The 25,642-nt window shown below is 40.7% G+C and overlaps 1 protein-coding gene and 1 long non-coding RNA gene across 10 annotated transcripts in view; one reads left to right on the top strand and one right to left on the bottom strand.

Moving 5' to 3' along the window:
- The window catches only part of LOC110388795, a 43,429-nt gene extending 35,229 nt beyond the window's left edge, over nt 1-8,200 (bottom strand). For all 8 annotated transcript variants that reach the window (XR_002432982.1, XR_002432989.1, XR_002432984.1 and 5 more), the window contains exons 1-2: nt 8,132-8,200; nt 1,087-1,195 (exon numbers count right to left, since the gene is read on the bottom strand). This is a non-coding gene — a long non-coding RNA (uncharacterized LOC110388795). The remainder of the gene's footprint in view (nt 1-1,086; nt 1,196-8,131) is intronic.
- On the top strand, nt 7,919-25,402 carry USPL1 (ubiquitin specific peptidase like 1). Of its 2 annotated transcripts, XM_021378383.1 has the most exons (9): nt 8,105-8,252; nt 12,754-12,920; nt 13,388-13,516; nt 14,608-15,259; nt 17,320-17,406; nt 17,801-17,930; nt 19,844-19,969; nt 20,622-20,782; nt 21,969-25,402. In XM_021378383.1, exons 2-9 carry the CDS (start codon nt 12,825-12,827, stop codon nt 23,846-23,848), a joined length of 3,261 nt encoding a protein of 1,086 aa, XP_021234058.1. In that variant the 5' UTR covers nt 8,105-8,252; nt 12,754-12,824; the 3' UTR covers nt 23,849-25,402. The 2 variants fall into 2 exon arrangements, with proteins under 2 accessions (XP_021234067.1, XP_021234058.1); XM_021378392.1 differs by lacking the exon at nt 12,754-12,920 and having other exon boundaries at nt 7,919-8,252.

Raw genomic sequence — 25,642 nt, 5'->3', positions numbered from 1 at the left:
AGTAAGTTTGGGAACCTCTGCTTTACTACCACGGTTTTATTTTGTTCACCTGTTCTTACTCGGATAAGGATCTCCATTCCATTTTACACCTTTCTGCTGAGTGAATCAGTATGTTTGACTTATGGCATAGCAGTGCTAGCAAAAAAAAAAAAAAAAAAAAAACAAACAAGAACAACAAAACAAACACAACAACACAGAGACAATTTAAATGCAAAAAGTTGAAATATTTTATAAAGCACGATTACCCATCTACACAATTACAAAGGAAATGTCGTATTAATTCAGTAATGCCCCTCTGTTCTGAAACATGAAGTACAGTAACAGTTTATTTACACTGAACAGTGATACATGAACTCTGCCAAGCTAATTAAACAGAAAAAAAACTCATATTTTGAGATTTTAAGTATTTATATTAGCAGGTAATAAATAACTTCAGATATTAACACAACTTAATTTTAATTAAGTTTACATAGTGGAAAGAGTACTGAAGTTTTTCTTTGCTTCATTTACTAGGATTTCACGGTAATTTTTGTTGATTGCAGATGCTACTGAAAACCATAAACATGCTCTTTAAATGGTAACAGCCACAAGAAAAAGAGCAGTGGGACGCACAAAAGAGAAAGACTGGCTGCAGACTGTAGCAGCTTTGATAACCTTATTCTTGTGCCTAACTGAAAGGCATTTTTGAACATCAGTGTTTTAAGAAATACACCAATGTCCTTTTAAATTGTTCTTAAATGGTACTTAAACTTGTTAAGGCATTATTCATGTGCCTTTCCAAATCAGCTGTTAATAACCACTGCTGCACGTTACATTGCATCCATTTGACTTGATCTATTAATTTTTTAAATTAGAGGGTACTCCAAGATACCTAGTTTACTTTTACATATCCACAAGAAAAGTTAACTTCACACCCTGCAAAAAACTTTCCTTTCAGCATACCAGTGCATCAACCACATAATTAGGAAAGGGAGATGCTTGAAAAAGTGGAGGTAGGAAGCTACTGAAAAACTTTAAAGATCTGTAGCGTCAAGTAAAATCTGGCAACCTCTGTGCAGCAGAACACAAATCAGACTGAGCACTGACCTGGCCTGGGAGTTCTGATGCAGGAAAGAAGCTCCAGCACTGACTGCACACATGAGGGGCCCCAGTCACTGAACAGCAAGAGACAGGCATCAAGCAAGCAATTTTAAAGCTGAAAATGAGAGATGGGACACATCCACAAAGTGAGAGCATATCTTCAACAGCAAAATTCCCACCTTGGATATCTTCATGTTTCTGTCAAAAATATTTGATATATTTTCTCATTAATGAAGACCAATAATTGATACTACTAAATACTAAAAGTTCTCTTTTAATGCCAAATGATATTGCTCTTCTATTTTAGATAGTGAAAATTCACTAGAGAGTACGTGTTTCAACAAAAACAAGTCCATTTGCATGTTGGTGGTAATCCCGTATATTATTAGACAGGAAGCATGAGGTCTGAATACCACCAACTGTCCTGGCACCTAGAAGGGGGGAAGGAACAAACGACAAGGAGATGCTTTTGCGATACCACATGAAGACCCATCAGTGCAAACATTGCTAGGCGCTGCTGCCACATAAAAAGTAGATCAGTAGATGGCTGCCTCTGAGTTTTGGCCAAAGTGCAAAAGCACTTTCTTGACAACTTTGACTAGAGAACAAAACAATAATTTTGAAAGTTGGTAATGCTGTATTTTATGCAGAGGACAACATCAGTATAAAGATGACATGACATCAGCACCCCTCAATAACTTTCCCATTAGCACACCACGGGTTATATGAAAATCAGCAGTTTGTCTGGTTAATACCATTTCTGTTAACAGGAAGAAGCACTGTCAGGCTGAAAAAGGAAAATTATAGCCACCTCATTCTGTTCTAAAGGCAAAGGTAGAAATTATGCTTTATGTAGAACAGTTACCAAACATTATCAAAGCTTTTGAACATATCATCCCCAATTTTCAAGTGTAAAGAAAAGTTGAAAGATTTAGAAGGAAGAGGATCAAATTGAGAGAGCAGTGGTCAATGGCTCAGTGTCTGGATGGAGATCAGTGATGAGAGGAGTTCCCCAGGGATCAGTGCTGGGACCAATACTCTTTAATATCTTCGTCAGTGGCACTGACAATGGGATTGAGTGCACCTTTAGCAAGTTTGTGGATGACACCAAGCTGCGGGGTGCAGTCAACACACTTGAGGGATGGGATGCCATCCAGAGAGACCTAGACAGGTTGAGCAGTGGGCCCAGGTGAACCTCATAAGGTTCAACAAAGCCAAGAGCAAGGTCTTGCAGCTGGGCTGTGGCAACCTCTGCTATCAGTACAAGCTGCAGGATGAAAGGATGGAGCACAGCCCTGCCAAAAAGGATCTGAAGGAACTGGTGGATGGCAAGCTCAACATGAGTCAGCAATGTGCCCTCAAAGCCCAGAAAGCCAACCGTATCCTGGGCTGCATCCAAAGCAGCATGGCCAGCAGGGTGAGGGAGTGATCCTGCCTCTCTGCTCTGCACTGGTGAGGCCTCACCTGGAGTACTGCGTCCAGATGTGGAGTCCTCAGTACAGGAGAGACATGGAGCTGTTGGAGCACATCCAGAGGAGGGGCACAAACATGATCCAAGGGATGGAACACCTCCCTACGAGGACAGGCTGAGAGAGCTGGGGCTGTTCAACCTGGAGAAGAGAAGGCTCCAGGGAGACATGAGGGCGGCCTTTTGATACCTAAAGGGGGGCTGTAAGAAAGAAGGGGACAGACTCTTTAGCAGGGTCTGTTGTGATAACAGAAGGGGAAATGGTTTCAAGCTTAAAGAGGGTAGATTTAGGTTAGATCTAAGGAAAAATTCTTTTAGAGTGAGGGTGGTGAGGCACTGGAACAGGTTGCCCAGTGTTGTGGTTGATGTCCCGTCCCTGGAGACTTTCAAGGCCAGGCTGGACCTGGTCAATCTGATCGAGCTGCAGTGTCCCTGTTCATTGCAGGGGAGTTGGACTAGATCACCTTTAAGGGTCCTTTCCAACTCTAAAGATTCTACGAATCTATGACATGCAATTAGACCCAATTAGGTCAGCAAGTTGCAACACTTGAAAATGAGAGGGGTGATACACATCAGCAAAAAAAGAGGTGGTAACATTTGGTTACAGCTGGAAGTTGAACTACTGATATTTCAGGGGGGGGTGGGGAGGAAGTACTGAAAGTAACAGATTTGTTTTCCTTCTCCCTCATCTCTGTCCCACCTTCTAGCAGCAGAGCAGCCAAGAGTTAGAGAAAAACACTCCATAACCAGTTTGGGAATTTATCTATTTATTTATTTGAGAAGGATGATGATCTTCAGGCTTAAAGTGTTTGGGTTTTGAGGGTGAAGAACCACATGTATTACAGCAACCAGCGTAACAAAACTCAATTGTGATGTGGCCTTTAAGCACCACCACTAAATAAAATAGATACATAAATACTCTGTCTGGCACTTCATAAAGACAGATTGTTTTCAGTCTGATTAACCCCACCTAAAGGAATTCAGATTCATTAGCTGTTTCTAAATATGCATTAACACTAAACCTAGTGCTTGATTTTTAAACTTAAACCTCAGAAAAACCTACGATCCAAAAACGAGAGGACAATTCAAACTCAGAAAAGGTTTTGCTTACAGCCAGATGTGAGATCAAACACAATTAGCCCCAGCAAGTTCAAAATAAAACTTCCGAGACTTGCGCAATTCTGAGAGAAACCAGGAAAGCATACTGTTGTTGGCAACTCAAGAAAGATGAGATGGGAAAACTATTTTTAATTTCTTGAGAATAAGATCTCCGGGCATTTCTAAAGCACTTGCTGGAAAGAGATGCTAGTAAGTTGATCCTCTGCTCGTGCATATTGTCAGTAGCTATAACACTTCAGCATCTTTGCACAGGATGTTTTTTGAAATTATTTGCAGGGGACAAAAACATCCAAGTTTAAATAAGGAGACCACAAGATAAGAGTTGACAAAATCTATCTAAATTTTAGCACAAGTGTCTGAAAGTACTGGTGGGAAAAGTCTCATATGGACAAGTAACGGTACTGCAGGATATGCTTAAGTAGATAAGCAAGAATGAATAATCATTCATTGTAAAACCTTTCATGAGATAAAGAACAAAGATCCCGTCCCAGACTGCCATCCTACCGGCACAGCATCAGTTTTACTCCTTCAAGCACCAGAAGTTGGAAAGTTGAAAATCTGAAAGTAGCAGATACTTGAAGGCAGGCAGAAGTGTCTCGAAGCAGGTTACAGACTGTAGCAAGAATGGGTACGTGTTTCAGCCAGCGTGTTATTTAATATTCATCATACTGCTACCATCTGAACCAAGTTCAGCTGGCAAGATACTCAGAAACTTGCCAAGAGTCACAAGGGCTTGACTTGATGAATACATTTGATTACTGCTTACTTTCAAGAAAGTAAAACAGGCGACTCCCAAAGTAACTTTGAAAACAGAATGAAAGAACTGGGTACTTTTCAGAAGAGCAGTATGTTACATCCAACCCTGTGTGCTTGCACAGGTATTGTTTGGAGTTGATTTCCCTCTTAACAATACAGAGAAAAGAGAAGCAACAGAAACCAGCATCATCCTCATTCGTCCTAGCCACATAAAACACTGTCTTCAGACGCTGTTGCTGAAAATCACCGCTTCCAAAACACGTGCATCACCTTCCTGATAAAATGTCCTGGAATTCTGTCACGAGTCGATCATTTAAAAATACAATCACAACTAAGAGAAAAGAAATCACACCTTAGAAATCTCAGACTTCTGTGCAGAAGAACAGAAAACCAGTACAAAACCTGAACTCAGGGGAAAGGGAGACTCAGATAAAACCTGCCTTTAACAGAAACATCAGTTAAACACAAACAAAAAAACCAACAGTACGAGACCAGAAACCAACACATCTTATTTGGACATGAAATATTACCTATGTTTTTTTCAATTTATTTCAGAACACTTTGCTTGCCTAAACTTTTTTTTAAATTATTATTATTTTGAACGTCATTTAACCAATACAACCCCAAATTTCCAAACCGTTTATTGAAATCCTTGCTGTTATAAAGAAGCTAACCGAGATTTTTGTGCTTACCAAAACTCAATTTTGTTTGGACTGTTGTTACAGTACCTCATGTTGGGTCCAAGTCAATTCCTTACATCAGCATTAAAATATTTTTTCTACACAATGCTGACTTGCACTAAGAGTAGCAATACAACCCCCTGGAGTACTGTGTTCAGTTTTGGGCCCCTCACTGACATTGAGAAAGACGCTGAGGCCCTGGAGCGTGTCCAGAGAAGGGCGATGAAGCTGGTGAGGGGTCTGGAGCACAGGCCTTATGAGGAGCAGCTGAGGGAGCTGGGGTTGATCAGTCTGGAGAAGAGGAGGCTCAGGGGAGACCTCATCGCTCTCTATAACTACCTGAAGGGAGGTTGTAGTGAGCTGGGGGTCGGCCTCTTCTCTCTTGTAACTAGTGACAGGATGAGGGGGAATGGCCTCAAGTTGTGCCAGGGGAGATTTAGGCTGGACGTTAGGAAATACTACTTTTCTGAGAGCGTGGTCAGGTGCTGGAATGGGCTGCCCAGGGAGGTGGTGGAGTCACTGTCCGTGGAGGTGTTCAAGGAATGTTTAGATGTTGTGTTGAGAGACATGGCTTAGTGGGAACTGTTGGTGACAGGTGGATGGTTGGACTGGATGACCTTGTAGGTCTTTTCCAACCTAAGTGATTCTATGATTCTATGATGCAGGCACATGATCAAACTGTACGGGTAGCTCCCTACGGACAGCAATCACAATCAGAAAATATCACTGGTTTCACGATGTCATAGCTACACTGCATCAGGGATATACTCCTGGAAGCAATTCAGTTCTGAAAATCCCAAAGCTACCAAGTTTTGATTATTGCTCGGTACTGTGTTAGAGTCTGAAGCCTATAGGCCATAGGACAGGGAGGTAAAGTAACTCAAAGAGCAGAACGAAAACTAAGAAAATGTGCTTAAGGTGTTCAATTTAAGACAGTTTATCTCTCTGTTACAGAGTAAAGATGCTCCTGTTAAGAACGACGAAGTAAGAGTTGGGGAGGGGAAAAACTAATTAAAAAAAAACCAAACACCTTTAACTGAGCAGCAAATAGATTTCTCCTCTTTGTCAAGGTTATGCACTGTAGTAGGGAAATAATAAAGAATTCATTTTCAAAAGGTCAGGGGAAAAAGAAAGCCACAAAAATATCTTACAAGAGGTTTCCACTGCAGAGAAAAGGATTAAAACAGGGCAGCAGGTGACCAGATGAACCCAGCCTCACGCTTTGGCTACTGACTTCATAGTAGCCAAAGACCTCCCTTTCTCCATTTACAATACTGGAATGCAACAGCCAAGGGATGCTGCACGTACACATCAACATCAGCAACGCTAGCAGTAATGCAAGAATCTAACTTGTGGACACAGTTAGTTATGAAATGCAAGAAGGTTTACAATCACAGTAATCTTGACTTTTTATACGCAACAACTCAAAATTCACTCTCAAAATTGCAGTTGTCAGGACTGTAAACTTTCTCGTACTATATATGTAACAATATTAATCATGTATTTAAGCATTAAACAGGGAAAAAAAGAGGTATACATATAGTCAATTAATTACTCTATCATTCTTACACTTTCAAAAAGGCATTTCATACGTTTAAATTTTAATTTTGTTCAGTTTTGGTAAAAGAAGAGAGCAAATGAACCCTGAAAAACAAAACCTTCCAAGCAGAAGTTTTCAGTTGGTACCTCCCACTCCGCATCCAGTTTCTCAGGAACCATCAGCCTTGCAGTGACAATCTGGTTAGAAGCAAGCAGCCGATGGGTATGTAATTTGCATGAAAATATTTTTAGAAGGCACACACGAATGGCACATGTTCTCAGCCTGAGTACAGTCTGCTATCTATACGCTCAGAGTATTATTTCCCCAACGTTCAGTTATTTTCCAGATAATTATTCCGTTCTCTCCTTTGAAATCACACTGTATATCAAACCCTAAATGACACTCCAAATTGTATTTGGAACTTCTACTCTTCCCATGTTAACTAGAGCCAGTTAAGATGAAGATGGAAATGGACAAAACCAGACGTAAGCCATGTGCTCATCATACATTGTTAGTTAATTAAAGTAAACCAAATTTAGTCAGTCTGACACAACATGGAAACAACAATGAACAAACAGCAACTCCAAGGAGATCCCAGTCATTACCAGTCCACATCTGGAACATCCAAACCAATTCCTGGTGACTCTGGAGTTTGCATCATGCAGAACTATTGCTTCAGCACTGCTTTGTTCAGGCTGAACAAAGTTCTATTGCATTGTGAGCTGAAAACCTCTGTTTCTTCTCTCCACCAACACGTAAACTCTTCCCCACACACATGGGAAATTCCCTTGTTATACACAAAAACTCAGGTCTGGACACTTTCCTCGGCCCAAGCTTGCCTCGATTTGACTTGGATGTCATGGAGGAACAGAAATGAACACAGGGAAATTACTCTGTGGCACTTCACAGCATATATAAAATACCCGAGACGGAAGTTAATACATCAGAAATTAACTTTACCAGGGGAACAGAAACAAATGAACAAGAACAAAAAAAGCAACCACCGAGCACAAACAACAACAGCCCCCAGGGAAAGGGAGGCACTGGCTGGCTTTAAAGACTCAGCAGCATCAAGTCGAGAGTTCTTATTCGTCAGAGAACCAGACTCCATACTGGACCTTTATCAAAGTCAGTCCGCACTAACAAGCGGGAAAAAAATTCACCGTAATCATTCTGAAGCACACACACACACGCCAGGAGCTTTTACCAGACGATGCTGGGCAGCATACACGCAAAACAAAAGCTCAAACAACCAGCTTCCTCCGACTAACACCCTGAAGCACGGCTGTATGAAGGAGAAAAGCGACGGCGGCAAAAACCAGATTCCCGGAGTCACCACGGGGCCCTCGCGCCGACCCACCCCCGCCCTCCGCGCGCAGCGAAGCGCCGTGAGGCGGCAGCGCCCTCCCTGCCGGCACCGCGCAGCACGGCCCCGCCCACCGCGAGCGGGGAGGAAAGGGAAGAAGGGAAGGGGGGAGGAGAGAATACCTCCGCTGCTCGCCCCGCCGCTGCCGCGCAGCCCTCTCCCGCCCGTTGGCTGCCGGGAGCGGCATGGCGGCCGGAAGCGGCGCGCGTCCCGGGCGGGCGGCAGCGCCACTGGAGGCGGTCGGTGAGTAGCGGTGTGCGGCGGGGGCTGGGACGGGGGGCTGCGTGCCGCCTCCGTGCGCCGAACTAGCGGTGAGACGGCGGCCTTGCGCGTTCCTAAATGCCGACTGAGTATTTCATGTCAGTAGCTGCGCGCTCGGGGTGTGCGTTTCTTTGTTTGGGTGACGCTGGCTAAGAGCGGGGCTGGTGGTTCACCCACGCAGCGAGATGGCGGTGCGTGCACGTGTGTGTGTGTGCGGGCACGTGTGTAAGTGTCTTCCCCTTGCGCAGTTGTCCCATGTTGGTACGGTAATTAACGGTATATATTCTTTCTCCTGCAGCCCTCCAGTAGCTTGTGGATGGCCCTGGATGCGGACTAACACTCGGGCGGTCGGGCCAGGCCTCCCCGAGGCAGCCGAGCACCCCCGGGTGCTGAGGAGAGGCCCTGCCCGCACCCAGCCCCGCCCCGAGCTCCTGCCTCGGGCAGCCCTAACCATCTGTGCCGCCTTAGGCCGTGTTCTCACCTAAATCGCCTCCTGCCCCTAGGAGGGCTCTGTGATGAGTCAGTAAAACGCTCAGCCCCTCCTTGCACCCCATCAAAGCGTTCACTAGGAGAAGGCTGGCTGGAGGAGACTCTTAGAGCAGTGTAGCCATCGCACTGCGGGCTGATTTGTTTTGCAGTGTTGTCAGTTTTCACCTTTCTTTAGTCTGTGTTAGGCCTTTCCGCAGAAAAGCGATGTCTGTGTCCCCGCGCGCAGCCTGTGTGACACCAGCGTGTCCTGTTGGTGCTGCGCTTACTGCAGTGTGCTTTGTTACAATTTCCTTCTAAGGTTGTGACTTCATTATTTATAGTTACCAGCTCAGGTAAAGAAAACCAACTTGTGTAACAAACACATGTAACTAACACCTCAGGCAATATGCATGACTTTTTCCCTTGGACTTCAGCTTATTTTCCTCCTCTTTTTTTCAGTACCATCTTGATGCAGGAGAGAAGGCAGGGACTTGCAGGAGGTTCATTTTAAGTGTCCCTTTAACCTTTAAGCACTGAAACGTCCTCCATGATATAGTCACTTTTCTGTCACCTGCAGTTACTGATTTTTGGTTTCATTGTAATGTTTCACCAGGTATGGCTCCTGCTTTCAAGGTCCCTTTTGCTGTAGAAATCCATGACCTACCTTTTCCATGCTCTCTGCCTTCTGCCCTGTTACCTCCACAGTTCACCTGATCTTCTCATAGACCAATCTAACGCTCTAGGACAGCAGGAAAAAATCCTGTGTTTTTCTGGATTTCCTGCTGTTTTGTGCTCAGTTAGCTCATGGAAAGGCTGGTCAGAGTGTGAGCTGACAGAGAACATCATGGAGGGGAAAAGCTGAGAAAAGAGAGATGTCCCTATAGGCAACGCTGAGCCATTAGATAACTTAGCTGTCCAAGGAGCCATAACATTGCCTGATAATGGCACCGCAGCCACAGCATGTTTTGCATTGCATTTCTGAAGTACCCAGGATGAAAGAAGTAGTGTAAAAGTTTTAAAACAACCCAGTGGGCTTGAAAACACGTTCTTATCTTAACACAGATGTTACCTGTTGCTGCATTGAGTTGTTTCAGTGCACAATACTGCAGTCTGTAAGTAGCTGCTTTCCATGGCAGCTGCTGATCTGATGCCCAGTTTTGCCCAGCTGTATGAAGGCCACTGGTAACTTGCTGTAACGTTACAAACGCTGACATGTAGACAGGCTGCTTGGTACCACTCTGCACATCTAGGACCGGCAGACCAATGTTATTTCCTCTTTTTTTTTTTTTTTTTTTTTTGCGTGTGTCTGAAATAAAAGGTCAATTAATAATTTTGTTAGTGTTTATTCTATTCATCAGTGCATGGGCTCTAGTGGCATAGTACTACTGCTGGGTGATTAGAGCTGGGGAGGCATTGCACATCTCAAAACAATACCTAAGCTTCAAAAAAGGAGAGCAGAAGTAACAGGGGGTGTAAAGAGAGGATAACTGGGTGGGGTGGGAAAGCATGCATTCTTTTTGAGAGGGATGACAAAATAAATGGTGACTTGCAATGAAACAAATGTTTATAAAATCAAGGCATGCTTAAAAAGGAGTGACCTTCAGGTTAGTGTTGCTCACCTTTTTGAGTGTGTGAAGATGATTTGTACTTACATGGTGAGAAACTACCTGGAGTTCCAGGCATGTGATCTACATATTTTATTTAGTCTAGAGACCTGAGACTGCTTCAGGCAAAGGATTTGAATAAAAGTCCTCTGAATGAGTTAGAGATGTTTTCTTATTAGTGATGGTATGGAACATACAGTTAACATTTATTTTAGTGTGTTTGATACCAGCACAACTTCATTTTTTGTATTAAAAAAACAAATTTCCATCTGGACTAAATGTATGATAATAGATAATTGAGAGACTGAGATAGTGCTATTGCAGCTGTGTAAGAAAAGAATTGGAGTGCTTGGCTTTCATGTGTAGTCTGTTAAACTTGTGTACTTAGAGCCTAATCAGTTAACGTTTGCCTGCAGCAAGCCTGGGACCACGGTGTTTGCAGATATTCAAGCCCTACTTGAAAACTGTGATCTCTTAAGGCACTTGTGGGTTGATGCTTCTGTCCTCACCTTTTAGTATAACCTTTGATTTTTTAAATCTTGATGTACTGTCTCTACATGCTGCTGAACACATTGCAAGCGTCGATAGGACATGTCGTCTTCTCGTTTTGACCCCTTCAAGTGGTCATAGGGGATTGATTTGAAATGAGTTGTTACGTTTTGCAGACTGCACTTTTTTGTCATTATTAATACTGTTGACTTCGAGCATCCTGTCCAGTTCTGTAGAGTCTCTCCTTGTCCATTATTAAGGGTGATTTGGAATCGAACTGGTATTTACAGGCATCCAAGACTGTCTTTTTTTCAAAAGGAACTGTGATCTGAATTAGTTCTGTAGTGTTAGAAAGAGTTGAAGGGGCATCGTGCTGTCAGAGAGTGTTGGTCAGTAGAAATAATGAAGAAGAAATTACGGCTCAAAGGAAGGTAGTAATCTTGATGACTTTGCTGTTCAACTTATCTGTCTTCCTCCTGAATCTTTAAGAGAGAAATATTGATTGTAGTTATTCTTCCATTTGAAGTCAGCGGGAAAAGAACTGGGTCCCTTTAGTTTTAAACCTATTTCTCTGGCTGATTCAGGTTGTTAGCATCAGTGCCAGTGAGGGAATGGTCTTAAACAGGCTTACAGAGCAGCTCTCTGATGTGTACTCTGTTCGTACTGAAATCTTCCTCCACAAATGTGTATGTGTATGATAGGTGAGAAAGGCAAAAATTGGCCCTCAATTAATGAAATCATACAAAATGGAATATGTGATGTCAGTTGTAAAATATGCAATAGATGTATGTAGCAGTGATACTGCAGAAGAGCTTGTATTTGCTAGTGAGTCTACATTGTTAAAATAATGGGAGAAGTTTCCCAGCAGTGACAGTAACAGCAGGATGCCCCTTTGTAGATGGAAGTGGTTACGTTTACAGGTTAAACATCTTATCGTTCAATATGCACCAATTTTACTTTTCTGAAAACTGCTGAAGTGGTGTTTGGGCTTTTAATTATTTCTTTTTTTAATTAATACTCCCCCACAGCTTTCTGTAACTGTGTGAGATCTCATTTTTACCATTTTGCCAAGTTGCCATTGTAGCCAAGACACAGAGCTCTTGGAATGAGTTCAGAGGAGGGCCACCACGATGATCAGAGGGCTGGAGCACCTCTCCTATGAAGAAAGGTTGAGAGAACTGGGCTTGTTTAGCTTGGAGAAGAGAAGGCTCCGGGGAGACCTCATTGTGGCCTTCCAATACTTGAAGGGAGCGTATAAACAGGAGGGGAAACAATTGTTCACGAGGGTGGATAGCGATAGGACAAGGAGGAATGGTTTTAAACTGAGACAGGGGAGGTTTAGGTTAGATATTAGGAGGAAGTTTTTCACTCAGAGGGTGGTGACGCACTGGAACAGGTTGCCCAAGGAGGTTGTGGATGCCCCGTCTCTGGAGGCGTTCAAGGCCAGGCTGGACGTGGGTCTGGGCAGCCTGGTCTAGTGGTTGGCGACCCTGCACTCAGCAGGGGATTGAAACTCGATGATCTTTGAGGCCCTTTTCAACCCAGGCTATTCTATGATTCTATGATTTTTTAAAAAAGAAATTAATTTTGTCTGAGAGTTAGAATATATTAAGTTGAGATGCTTGGGCAAGGCATCTGCATCTTCCCCCAGCATAGTGCACTTGGCAAATAAGAGAGACCTTGAGCATGCAGACAGTGGATGTTTGCAAATTCATGGCCTTAGGCTGTTAAATCTAGTATGTGACTTAAAGTTTTGAGTTCATTATACGCGCTAGAAAATATATATTTTGAGCCAAGAAAACACTCTTCTGATGTCGTTACCGCAGTTAATATGGGCTGCATTATTGTTGGTGTATTTTTCCCCCCCCCCAAAATTTAACTGAATTTTTCTTTAATTGTTGTATTCACTTCTTATTTTTCAGGAGTCTTTGAAAAATCCTTAGTGGTCATGACATTGTAACAAGTGAGATAAATTAGCCAGTGGCTCAGAGGGATGGATACCCAGAAGACTACAAATGGTTTGCGAGTGATTGGACAAGGGACTGGTATAGGGAAATCGACACTCCACATGGTGGGGTATTTGGGAAAAGTCAGTTGAAACTTATTTTACATCTGTGCAAAGTTCATATTTTTCTCTGTTTTGAGAGATTTTTAATTGGTCTTATTTTACAAAAAAAAAAATCTCAAAATTATTTTCCACGGAAATCTATAACAATGGCGAAAGATTATTCTAAATAGATCTGTCTGAACTTTTGTACTGGTGCTATTTTTATGATTGTGTATATGTAGAATGAAATGTTGCGTAGTTGTATTGTCAATAATACCTTACTAAATATCTGAATGCTTAACTCAAAAGATAAATTTGTGTAGTTTGTTCTACACTATGACTATCGTATTTACAAGGACGAAACCTAGTCTACTTTACTTTTTAATATTACACTAGGTGTTACATGCTTAGAAGCTAGTCGTTGCTTTTCTATCTCTGTGCATATGTATGTCTTAACTTGGGACACTGTACAAAAAAAGGTAAGTTTATGCAACTTTTCCTTTTCTTAGAGCCATACTCCTGTGGAAAAAACTTCACCTGACTATTGTCCAGTCTGCAAAGAGAAAGGCCAGGTTCAAGTTTTACGGACTTACCGCATCAACTTTCAAGAGTCCATTTATCTTTGTGAAAACCCTCAGGTATTACTCTAATTAGCAGTTTTGTTTGTTTGTGTGGAGGGTTTTGCCATTAACAGTTAAACATCTTTAAGTTCAAGATCTGATTGGTAGCAAGCAGACTGTTGAAATAGGTTCCCTTTAATTTTATATTCTGAATGATGTGTGCTTGTAATATAGACAAAAACATAGCAAACCTCTATACAAGTGGTGGTTGGGCACAGTTAACTATTCTAAAGAGTAGAAAGGGCAGATTTAACGGAATAAGGTAGAGTTTGTGTCACATAACAAGGGCACTCAAGTGGTACTAAATAAATCTTTGTATGAAACAATATGAAGCCAAAATTTGTGAATGCATTTAACTAATGTTTTACTCAAAGCTATGAGTCTTCAATTTTCCCCTGTTTAAGTAATGAAAATAGGTTTGTAATAGTAATTACGGTTTGTTTCAACACTTCTTTCATTTTAAGTTTAGCTTTAGCTAGATTTTTGGGCTTAATATTTGAGTGGTGATTTGCTGCCTCTCCCTTCTGCTGTGTGGGGAGGGAGGATATTGCAAAGTTACATAGGAAGGTGCCCTTAAATTAGTAGAATGCAAGGGCTAGGTGTCTCCAAGCTGTGTCCCCCATCCCTCACCCCACTTTTAAATAATCACGGTATTGTTTTGGAAATGGGAAATAATGTGTTTGATTGTATATTCCCATTTGCAGAATAGCATATTTGTATGACCCTACCAATGCAGTGTCTAATGTATCAGGCTAAGCTGCCAGTTTTGATACTAGTAATCTCTCAAGCACCAGTTAATAATGACAAATATGTACCCTACTGGAATGGTTGTCACAGAATAAGAGAGCTCTCCTTAGCAAAATTAAAGTGTCTTTCTGGGACTGGAATTCACTACTTATAGATACACTTCACAATTGTCTATAAGACAGTGGTTGGATAAAAATGCTCAGTCTCTCTTGCGTACATTGAATTTAGGTATTGATTTCATTAAAGTATCATTTTATGCAAGTCCTACATTCCATTTGAGTGTATAATTCGTAGTTATTTTAGCTCCTGTTCACCTGAAATTACTTTCTAGATTTCATTGTAACTTTTCTTCTTTCCTGTAGTGTATCTACCCTCTTGGTTATAAACCATTCAACAGCATAATTATTTCTGCTGATTCAGAACATCTTCAAGTTCCATCTAATGATAAGAAAAGGAAATTGTGTGATACCAGTGACCTTTCTCCCATCGAATCAAATCCAAAACAAGCAAGAACTAATAACGTGGTAAATGTTGTGCAGACTATTAATACAGACCCTGTTGTCAAAAACTGTGGTAATAGCCTATGTATCTCTCAGTCAAGTGCATGTGACGTGTTACAAAATGGCCAGCAAAAATCTAATAATGAGGAATCCTTCAGTCAGAAGATGGATTTTGAAACAACATCCAACACCAACGGTCATCAAGAAAGTCCACCTAAAAATTTTAGCTCCAGAACACAATCCTTGTCAAATTCTACTCACAGCTCAACAACATCTGAAATTTTTCTCAGAGCCAATAACTGTTCCACGAATAACACAGACTTATGTCTTCAATGGAGAAACAAGTATAATCTTTGTTGGTTAGATTGTGTTTTGTCTGCACTGGTACACTTAGAAGCATTAAAATTTGCTCTAGTAGAAGAAGATGATGAAAAATGTTTACTCCAAAGGCTCTCGACAAAATATAATAAAGCAAATGTTCTTCTGAACACCTGTAAAAGGAGTAAGGTAAAAGGTGAGTACATTCAGCAACTGTTTTTTCATATTCAGACTGATCCGATCTGGTACAAATATTTGGAATTCAGTACAATGCACTTAAATATGCCTCCTTTCTATTTCAAGATCACAAATCAGGTACAACTCAGTACTATGAATTTGCTGAGTTGTGTGCTTTAGCTTGTGGATTCCCAGTGACTCCTGCAATTGTTTTCTTGGAACAAATGTGCGTACTTCAAAAGTAGACATCAAATACAAAACATCTCTTGAATTTTTTTTGTCATAACTCAAGTAAAAAACTAGTGAATTATGTGATTGAGCTGTATTTTGTTTCCTTCCTCTCTGTTGGTTAACTATTGCAATATTTTTCTAATCTTAATCTTCAAGATCATTTTGGATGTGGTTTATGTCATTGTATAATGAACAGTTGCCTTATCACACCAAAAATACTCAAGCTGGGAGCATATGTTCTTCTCTGGCTCCAACTGTGTTAATTGAAGAAATGCTTCCCCTGGGGTCTGCTGGCTGTGTTGTGGATATACTGGTACTTAACCTGTTACAGACAAAATCAGTCAAAGGTTTTAACCTGGTTTATACTGTCTGGAAAGACTTAGTAAGTACTCAAATATGCAACATAATAGATTTCAGAGTAGTACCCTCCAAGCACAGGGACAGTGGTGAGCAGCTAGGGGCAAACATTCAGGTAGCACAGCTAGAATTAGAAGAGGATGTGTCACTGCAGTCTGATAGTTTGGCCTTTGATCACTTTCCATACGGTGGATTCAGTTTAAGGCTCTTAAACTAAGATTTATTTTTCCTAGGCCTTTGGAATGGACCCAATGGAGTCATAAGTCTGAACTTCTAAGCAATCAGCCTTCAGAGAATTACTGCAGACCTTTGGCTAGCCAGTACCTTTCATGAATTTCGTTTTCAATAGATCTTCCAGGAGAAGTGTATGTTTCAATACACAATGTAGTACTAGAACAGCATTAGATAACTTGTAGGATATCATACCTTTACTGGAAAGAATAGTGAGTGTATCAAAAAGGGTTTAATCCACCTGTGGCAGAGAAAACAGTACTTTACAAAGGCAAAAAAAAAAAATCCAAAGAAATTCTCTATTTGCCAGACAGTCTGTTTGATTTTGGGGTTTTCAGATGTTACCTGGAAGTCTTCTGCTGTTGCAACACCCGAGATGTTATTCTTCTTTCCCCTCTGTTGGGATATGGTGATGTCTGAAACAAGTTTTTCATTTCCAGGAACTACTGCAAAAGAAGTTAGCTTATTTTGGCAGGAATGGAAGGGGGATCGGATGAAGAGTATTATTGTGGAGAACAGCTGTAGTATTTTTGTTCTTCCATCTACTTTTTCAGTATTTTTTGCATATGGCTGTGCTTTGAAACAATCAAAAGCAATTAAGATGCAAAAAAATGTTTCTTACCTTTTTATATACATAAATTTTTAAAGCAAGAAATCGTTCCCAGGGCTGTTCTAAATCCTTCCTTTAATTGGTGCAAGTTATTGTCTTGATTGTGTAGTAGAAGTTATGTTCTTTCATGTGCTTTATGTATGTAGACATTGTAAGTTGCAAATACATACTAAGATGTATATACAATTTTTACTGTTGAAAAAGGCTGACTTAGGAATTTAGTATTTAGCATTTAAATGTTTTATTATGGATACTACGATGTCACTACAAACGTGTAAGCAAATCTTTGTGGTTTTGGTCTTCATGTTTAGATTTTAAAGTGTACTCTTAATTTCTGAATCTCTATGGTTTGTAATGTTTGACTACATTAATCTTACATGTTACTACTGTCTGGCTGTGGGTACACACTCTTGGTGAGAATTTAAGTCAGATGAAGTTATTTTGGGTTAGCATATAAGTTCTATAAACCAGTCTGTAATTTTCAGATCAGTGAATACTGAGCAGTGACTGTTCTACTAACAGTGTTATGCAAGCGTAGGTCAGTGTGAAAGATACCTGCACATAATGAGCGCATGTTAGGGTTACATGTGTGTGAAAGGGTTGGAGGTGTTGCACATAAATACATGAAAGCATGTGTATTTTTTCTACAGATGTTCTTCCTAAAGCAGAATTGCTTCTCAATGAAGTAAGAAACCAAATTTTTGTACAGCTTCAGCCTCAGCTTAAGTGTGAATTGGGTAAGTAATTAGTGTAGCACCTCAGTATTTATTTTTAGGAAACTGTACATTTAAATACTTTTAGCATGTCAGTTCATAAAAAATACATCTGTATATAAGCATGCAAGACACCCTGCAAGTCGTACATTTGTTAGCTTGTGACATACACACAATTTACTGTGTGATTAGCTGTTTTGTCCTTCGCTGTTTTTGAGAGTGTGTTCACATTTTTGTAACCATACCATATTCCTGAAACTGTCATTGAGAACGGCCTGGTAACACAGATCAATCCCTTTGCTGCGAGCTATAGAGGATGCCTTGAATTGCAATTGTTGCAGTAAGTTTATCTTCCTTTTTGAAGTACTGAAATCTGATTTCAAATTCAGTGACTATTTTGTCTGCCCTGTCTTTGAAGGGAAGGAGGAAAGTCCAGTGTTCGCGCTCCCTTTGCTCTTAAAACAGGATCAACAAGCTGAGAAACTCTTCTTGCATTCATTTTCATGGAAGTTTGAATGCTTGTGCTGTGGCTACAAATACCTGGACCGGTGAGATTTTTTATAAATGTGTCTTCTCTTTAACTGTCCTACTGTAGCTTTGAATCTGCACTGATAAGTGACTGTTCTTCGCATATCCAGGTTTTGTATAGCTTAAGTTTCTGGGTGAAATTTTATGTGAACTGCTTCTCCGGTTTAGCTTTTGCAAATGGTTTACTGCTGTATAGCATCTTAGGAAACCACATCATCTCTTAATTATAAGAAATAATAGGTAACTGCAATTGCCTGGCCATGCTCACTCTGTGTTGCTGTTCTAAAGAATATACCTAGCACGCTTTTCCTATTGAAGGATATCTGTAATGTTCTTCTGGATTGAAAATAATCAGAGATTTGCTCACATAATTAATGTGCTTTAAAATAGTATTACAGGCAAGTCATTTCTTGAGTATTGATGTAATTGATATAGCTGCGGGTCATTTAGGCTTTTAGAGTCCAGAGAAAGGAACCTTACCTTCATGAGACAGCTCATTTTATTTGAAAAACGGCTGTGTCTCTCGACTATCTTAAGTTCGTACAATTAGCTTCTCGATCAGCAAGTGAGGTGAGATTAATTATACCTGTTAGACAGCCAGGTAAAATGTGTAGAATCATAGAATTAGCTAGGTTAGAAAAGACCTACAAGATCATCCAGTCCAACCATCCTCCTGTCACCAACAACCCCACTAAACCATGTCTCTCAACGCTCTATCTAAATGTTTCTTGAACACCTCCAGGGATGGTGACTCCACCACCTCCCTGGGCAGCCCATTCCAGTGCCTGACCACTCTTTCAGAAAAGTAGTACTTCCTAATTTCCAGCCTGAATCTCCCCTGGCACAACTTGAGGCCATTCCCCCTCGTCCTATCACTAGTTACATGAGAGAAGAGGCCGACCCCCAGCTCACTACAGCCTCCCTTCAGGTAGTTATAGAGAGCAATAAGGTCTCCCCTGAGCCTCCTCTTCTCCAGACTGATCAAGCCCAGCTCCCTCAGCCGCTCCTCATAAGGCCTGTGCTCCAGACCCCTCATCAGCTTCATCGCCCTTCTCTGAACACACTCCAGGGCCTCAATGTCTTTCTCAATGTCAGTGAGGGGCCCAAAACTGGACACAGTACTCGAGGTGCAGCCTCACCAGTGCTGAGTACAGAGGGACAGTGACTTCCCTACTCCTACTGGCAACACTATTTCTGATACAAGCCAAGATGCCATTGGCCTTCTTGGCCACCTGGGCACACTGTTGGCTCATGCTCAGCTGAGCGTCAACCAACACCCCCAGGTCCTTTTCCTCTACACAGTCTTCCAGCCAAGTGTAGTTCTGGTTAATAAAATGTCTTCAAGTTGCATACTGTGTTTTGTAAAAAGTTGAAAAATCTAGGTTAGAGTGAATATAGAGGAAGTCCTTTCTGCAGCTAAGGAAGAAACTACATTACTTAATATCCCATATGTTGTATTTTCTTGTAATATAACCTCTTTGTAATCTTCGCTCTGAATGTACTGGGTTTTTTGGTTGGTTTGTTTTGGGTTTTTTTGAAAACAAGACCTTATATAATGTGCACTGTGAGATAGTTACCACTTTGTTCTCTCCTTGAGACTTTGTAGTAGCTACTGAATGATGCAGATCCTGGTGGAAGCTCTCCCTTACCTTGAAAATGAACCAGAGATAACATGCTAATAACTAATGCTCAACTCAAGACTGCAGAGCTGCTGAGAGCAAATGGTGACTGATAAAGTTTGTCAGAACTAAATTCAGTGCTGACTTGGATAGAGTGCAGTCCCAGAGGAATTCTTGCAAATAGCATGAATATGAATAGAATTTAGCTTTGTCGTAATGTGTTTGAAACCTTTTCCCCTTGTAAACTGCAAATATTTATTGTTTTCTGATCAGCAAATTGTCTTACTCTTTTGTGTGTGTATGTGTGTGTCCAGATGTAGGAAAACACTAACAACGTTCACGAATATAATCCCTGATTGGCATCCGCTTAATGCTGTTCATGTTGCTCCATGCAATAACTGCAGTGATAGATCTCAAAGAAGACAGATGATTTTGGAAAAGTAAGTTTCAGTATGTGAACTTGAAAATAAAATGGATAGAATTTCATGCACTGAACATAGTATCGCTTTCAAAAATAAGCCTTTGTCTTGGGTTTACAGAAATGAAAAGTTTTAAACTCTGATAAGTACTACTTTAGATATTAGGTAGTTCTGAAAACCATTTGCAGTTTCAGCATTTTAATAAACACGAAGCATAGAAAGAACGGTTTTTAACACACTGACTAGCGCATATGTTTGAGCTAGGTCATACTTTCTACTAAGTAGTAAATGTCAACAACTGATAGCCGGTCTCAGCGTTTCCGCAGCTTTTGGTATTGGTGAATATGACTATTTTCACTTATTTACATGTTTGCCTTGGGAACAATGTCCTTTTATACTATGATTATGATGCAGTTGTCTTCTGTCCTTTCTCACTTTTCCCTAACCCAAAGTCCAGTATGTTTTTCTTCCCCCCCCCCCCAATCTATAACAAAATGGAAAATCCAGCTGGGGTGGTCTTTTCCCTTGAGTACAAGGAACAATCGTAAGAGTCCTGTGTAGAAACGGAGTGGTAAGGGTAGGACTCTTGAAATGCCTTGCACATAGTTTTTCATAAGGAATTTTTGTCACTATTTTGTTGTAACAAACTGTTTCTTTATTGTCTCTTTGCTAGAGTACCCTCAGTATTAATGTTACATTTCCAAGAAGGCTTGCCACATAACAACCTGAAGAGTTACTCATTTCAGTTTGAAGAAGACATTTACCAAATAACATCTGTTATTCAGTATGAAATGCATAAGAAGCACTTCATAACGTGGTCATTGAATCCTGATGGTAAGAAATATTAAGCTGATAACATTACTTTGAGTTCTACATCAGATAGTGTTTCATGGGTTATTGAATACTCTTAACTGTCCATGTACAGTAACAAGGATTTGTCTGCATCCTAAACTTAGGATTTTGTGAATAATTGTAGGAACTTTGTTATTTCTGGTGAAGGTTTAGTTTTTGTTTAGCTGACTTTTTCAGCAGTGTTCTGCTGTGGCAAAAGTTATTTGGGTGGAGTCATTTCCTTTCAAAACTTTGTAAAAGTTAAAATAATTTAAAAATAAAAGCACCTAACAATCTAAGCATGGCTGTTGGACAAATAGTATTGGTTATTTTGAAGCCAGTTATTGGTCCTTTCTTGACTGGAAATGAAGGACCTGTGGAACTAACAGGATTAATGAAGTCTGTATTCATTTCTGAACTTTGCTGCACCTGAGGGGTGGGAGGCACAAATGCACGCTGGAAACAGTGCTAGTGGTATGATGGTTGGTACCATTGGCAGCAGCAGAGCTTCATCTGAGTGGAACGCTGTAATTACAGACGGTGAGAAGTTGGCATTCTGATTTTTGTGCTTCTATAGAGGGAGTGGGGTGCAGTCTTATCAAATGTTTTAACAGTATGAAAATTGTTTAAGTCATACTGCCCGAGTTTAAGAAGAAAAAGAAAGAGGAAGCAGCTGGTAAGGAAGCACTTAATAAGGAATATCCTGAGCATCATGTATATGTGGTCTATATCTATTTTAAAATTTTTAAAGCGGCAAAGTACTTGATGAACAATTTGTGGATGACGAGGCAAATTCTTAAAATGAGCGGTTTCTCTTAAACCCCCATCCCTTCCATCTAAGGATTGAAAAGTTCTACCAAGAAACTTAATTTTAAGCGGTGGTTCTTTGCTCAGATGTGGGCAGGTATTTCCAGCTGAGATGTCATCCTTATTAGCTCAGACAAAAAAAACTTAGCTTTGTTTTTCTGTAGACCTTCTCAGACCTGTAATAATGCTGCTGCAAATTCTGCTTGGGGTGATCTTTTTACAGTGGAAACCTGCCATTTTTCCTCTGATATAATAAAGAATGAAGGGAAAAAATTAATCGCTGCTTGTCAGGTCAATAAAAATGCTTGACAAGTGTCAGAGGATAGTGACTTCAATTTTAAAAGTCTCTTAGTCACTGCACTGGTTGTTATTTATTTTTCAGGAACTTGGCTCGAATGCGATGATTTAAAGGGTCCGTATTGCAGGAGACATAAAAGATTTGAAGTTCCTCCAACAGAGATTCATATTGTTATCTGGGAAAAGAAAGCATCCCATTCGCCAGAAGGACAGAATTCACAGTATCAGAGTAAAAACATTGAAGATTCTCCTATTAATAATGTGCAGTTAAATTCCACAGTGTCACACTGTGGTTTTGATAATGCCGTAGACAATATACTTGCAGAAGATCACAAAGGAGATTCTGCGAGAATTCCGGATAAGAAACAGCAGGGGGTAGCTGAGGGTGACAGTAGTGTACATTGTGGTTTAGAAAGTCTTGCACATGATGATCTTGTAACTCAACTTGACTCAGAGGGTAAATCACTGCCGAACAGCCAGATGGTAGAAAATAACCTTGTTTTTGAAATGGGCTCACAGGAAAAGCAGGAATCAGCTTTTTCACCTAACACTCCCTGTGCTGGAGAGTTCAGTGGAACTGATCTGTATATGAATGGTAAAGACATGCTATCTGAAAATTCCAGCATTTGCTTATCTCTACAAGAGTCGAACCCAGCAAGTATTACTCCTCCTGTACCCAAAAAACATGACCCTAACCCATCTGACTCATTACTTGCTCAAAGCACGGATAATAGAGCTAACTTACTTAATGGAGAACGTGGTTTAAGTTCAGGACAACAGATAAACTGTAAATTGCCAGCAGTAGAGAATATTGTACAAAAATCACCTGACTTGAAAGGTGCAAGCAAAATTGCAGTGCATTCTCAAGTTGCAAGTTCCTCTGCTGATAATAATTCCTTTCAGCCTTCAGACAAAGACCAAAAAAGAGGATTTGTAGGAAGCTGGGTAAAAAAACTGTTAAGCAAGAATACTTCTTTTCTGCCTTCAAGTGCCTTGATTCCAAAGAAGGAGAGAAGTTGCAAAACTCCCTCAGTGCAAAAATTAGGTGACACGTGGTTGCCGGTTAAAGGAGCAAGTAACTTTGGTGGATTTCAAGGCAGAGGTGAATGCAAAACATCTCAGACCCTAACATCAGCGCTTCCTCGGAGTAATAATACTCATTGTTTATCAAATTTCAAAGGATTTTCTCAAGGCACTTGTCTTCCTGGCAAAAATCACAGTGCTATGGGAGGCCCAACTTGGAATAAGTCAGGCAATACGCTGGGTACCTCTGGTAAAACAACTCAGGTCCATCCACCTAGTTCTAATTCTGTGAAGGTGGAAGAGTCAGATAGCGACAAAACAAGAAAGCTTCGCCTAAAACTGTTAAAAAAGCTTAATGCTAAGAAGAAGAAGTTGGCTTCACTGGACAGGCTAGCAGTGGAACAGGCAAAATGTGGAAAACCTGTTGCTAGGGGTGTAAGTGCCCCTTCACAGACTGAATCTCATGATAGCGAATTACTACAGAGCTTTTTAAGGGAACTGCAGTATCACATTGATGCTGCAGATAATTCGTCGGAATTCAGTGTGAACTCAGAATGCACTATCCATAATAGTAATGATGAAATACTGGCAGAATTACTGTCCCCTGCTTCAACTATTGCTTCCTCAGAGGTTCCTAAAAGTGAAGATGAATGTATGTATATGGAAATGGTAAATAGCAGCGGTGCTGCAACACCAGAGCCTGCTGACAAGACCGGTGTATCACACACAGCAACGACAAGTGAAGACCGCAGTTATTACAGTCCTGTAAAGGACAGTAATTACGAATACACGGTGAGCAAATCCAGTGTGAAAAAACTTGGTTTTGAGAGCCCCACAAGGGAAGATATCCTTGAAGACCTGTTCTCCATTTCAGCACCAACCGCAATGGCAGGTGACATAGATGTACCTCATTTTGATGAAACGCTGTTTGAAACTTGGTAAATAGTTGGTTTCTTAGGGTTTTTTTTCAACATTATGTATATTTTGAAACAAATCACTATTAAATTATATTTTCTAACTCATTTAATTGCACCCTGGCTGTACTTGAACAATTTCCACTGCAATTTTTCTTAAGCACTTTGTCTGCCACAATAAAGTTTTTAATGCATTTTATTTTTCCGAGAAACAGTTATTTTAGCAGATATACATTCAAATATAGCTCCTATGAGTCTTAATTTTTGCTGCTTTTAATATGGAAAATGTACCCATATTTTATTGGGTTTGAAAAATAACAGATTTCAGTATCCTTGATGGTGTAATGGCGTGAGAAGTACTTAGGTAGCATGGATCTGTTTTTCAGGATCACCAATTCCTGAAGTCTTTTTGTCAAACACTTAGGAAAAAAAAATCCACTGTTCTGTAAGAATGGATTTTTGTCTCCTTTGTTACAAAGATCACATGCAACACTCAACTCAAGAGTGATACTCTGTTAAGAACTTGTGAGAATTACTGTTCTGTAAGCTCCCCCTTCCCTGGATCCAAAGAAGGGCTGGTACAAACTGCTAGTTCTTCCATGTAAAGTTAGGGCACCTGCTGAGTCTTCATCTTGGGTAACTGAAAATATAATTTGGCTGAATGTTATTTGGAGCCAGGTCATTTTCTTCAAGTAAAATAAATAAGATTTGGGCCAGAGTTTGCAGTGCTAGGAAAGGATTCCAAATGTAACTTCTATTTACGCTTTGCTGTGAATTCACTAATAAAAGAAAGATTTCTGAGAATGGAACTGTAAATTAGCACTTACTGCTGTTGTCCCTAGGACAACACACCCCTATCTGTATAGAAGAGAATGCCAAGGAGAGGCGAGGTCCATAGGAAGAAAGCAATGGAGACCATGGCAAGACAGCAGTGAGTAGGCAGAGAGAGGAACATTCACATCGTGGTGTTTCTGCATCTGCATGTGGCTGTCATTTTGCTAGGTGGGAGTCTTGGAAAAGCATGGGTACAGAGGTGAGGGTACTGTATGCTGAACTGGATTAACTATGTTTTTCTAGTATGTGTAATAATGACAATTTCATCAGCAAGTCTTTGTCTCAGCCACTTCTAGAGGTACTGTACATTTTTTCCTTTAGATCCTGAATTTAAAACACAAATCCTCTGTCTTATTTCCAAACAGATGTGTTTTGAACATAACTCATTACAGAGCATGGCTGCAAATGTAAATGGTCTTTGATAGTGTGACCCAGATTCAGTAAGTGATTGAGAATCTGTTAGTGGCACTGAATGCACCTTGACAAGTTGTTTCTGTTGTAATTACATACGTGTTTATTGAACTGGCGCTTCAGACAGCTAATGGTTTCCTTCTTGAAGTAGCAGTCTTTGTGAAGAAGTGGAGCTCCTCTTTGTTTTAGATATTGTAACTGGTACGTTACAATAAAAAATCAGTGGGTTCTGAATGTGAAGTACCACAGTACTGCTGGTTAAATGCTGGTGAAACGTTTGTTGGTCTGTTCGCTTTGTAAAAAAAAAATAATAATAATAAATTGTTGATCAAAATTAGAGCTTGACTTAACAGTAAATAATCTACAAGTCTTGAGGGGGCAATAGGATTTTCCTGGGGAGTTTTCCAACCAGTGGTTGTGCAAACCACTGGAGAGCGGTGTCTCACTGCCACTAATTGCTTGTTGCAGGGGTTCCCCTAAGCAGTGGGGAACTGCTTCCAGCATAGAGACCATCTGCAGTCCACTGGGCTGCGGCTCCTGGCAGCTGTGACTTGGGAACTCCCTCCCTGCTGCCTCG

The sequence above is a fragment of the Numida meleagris genome, chromosome 1, assembly GCF_002078875.1.
Source record: "Numida meleagris isolate 19003 breed g44 Domestic line chromosome 1, NumMel1.0, whole genome shotgun sequence".
Taxonomy (NCBI): domain Eukaryota; kingdom Metazoa; phylum Chordata; class Aves; order Galliformes; family Numididae; genus Numida; species Numida meleagris.
The sequence above is the reverse complement of the archived record's forward strand: the minus strand, read 5'-3'. Positions and strand labels throughout refer to the sequence as shown.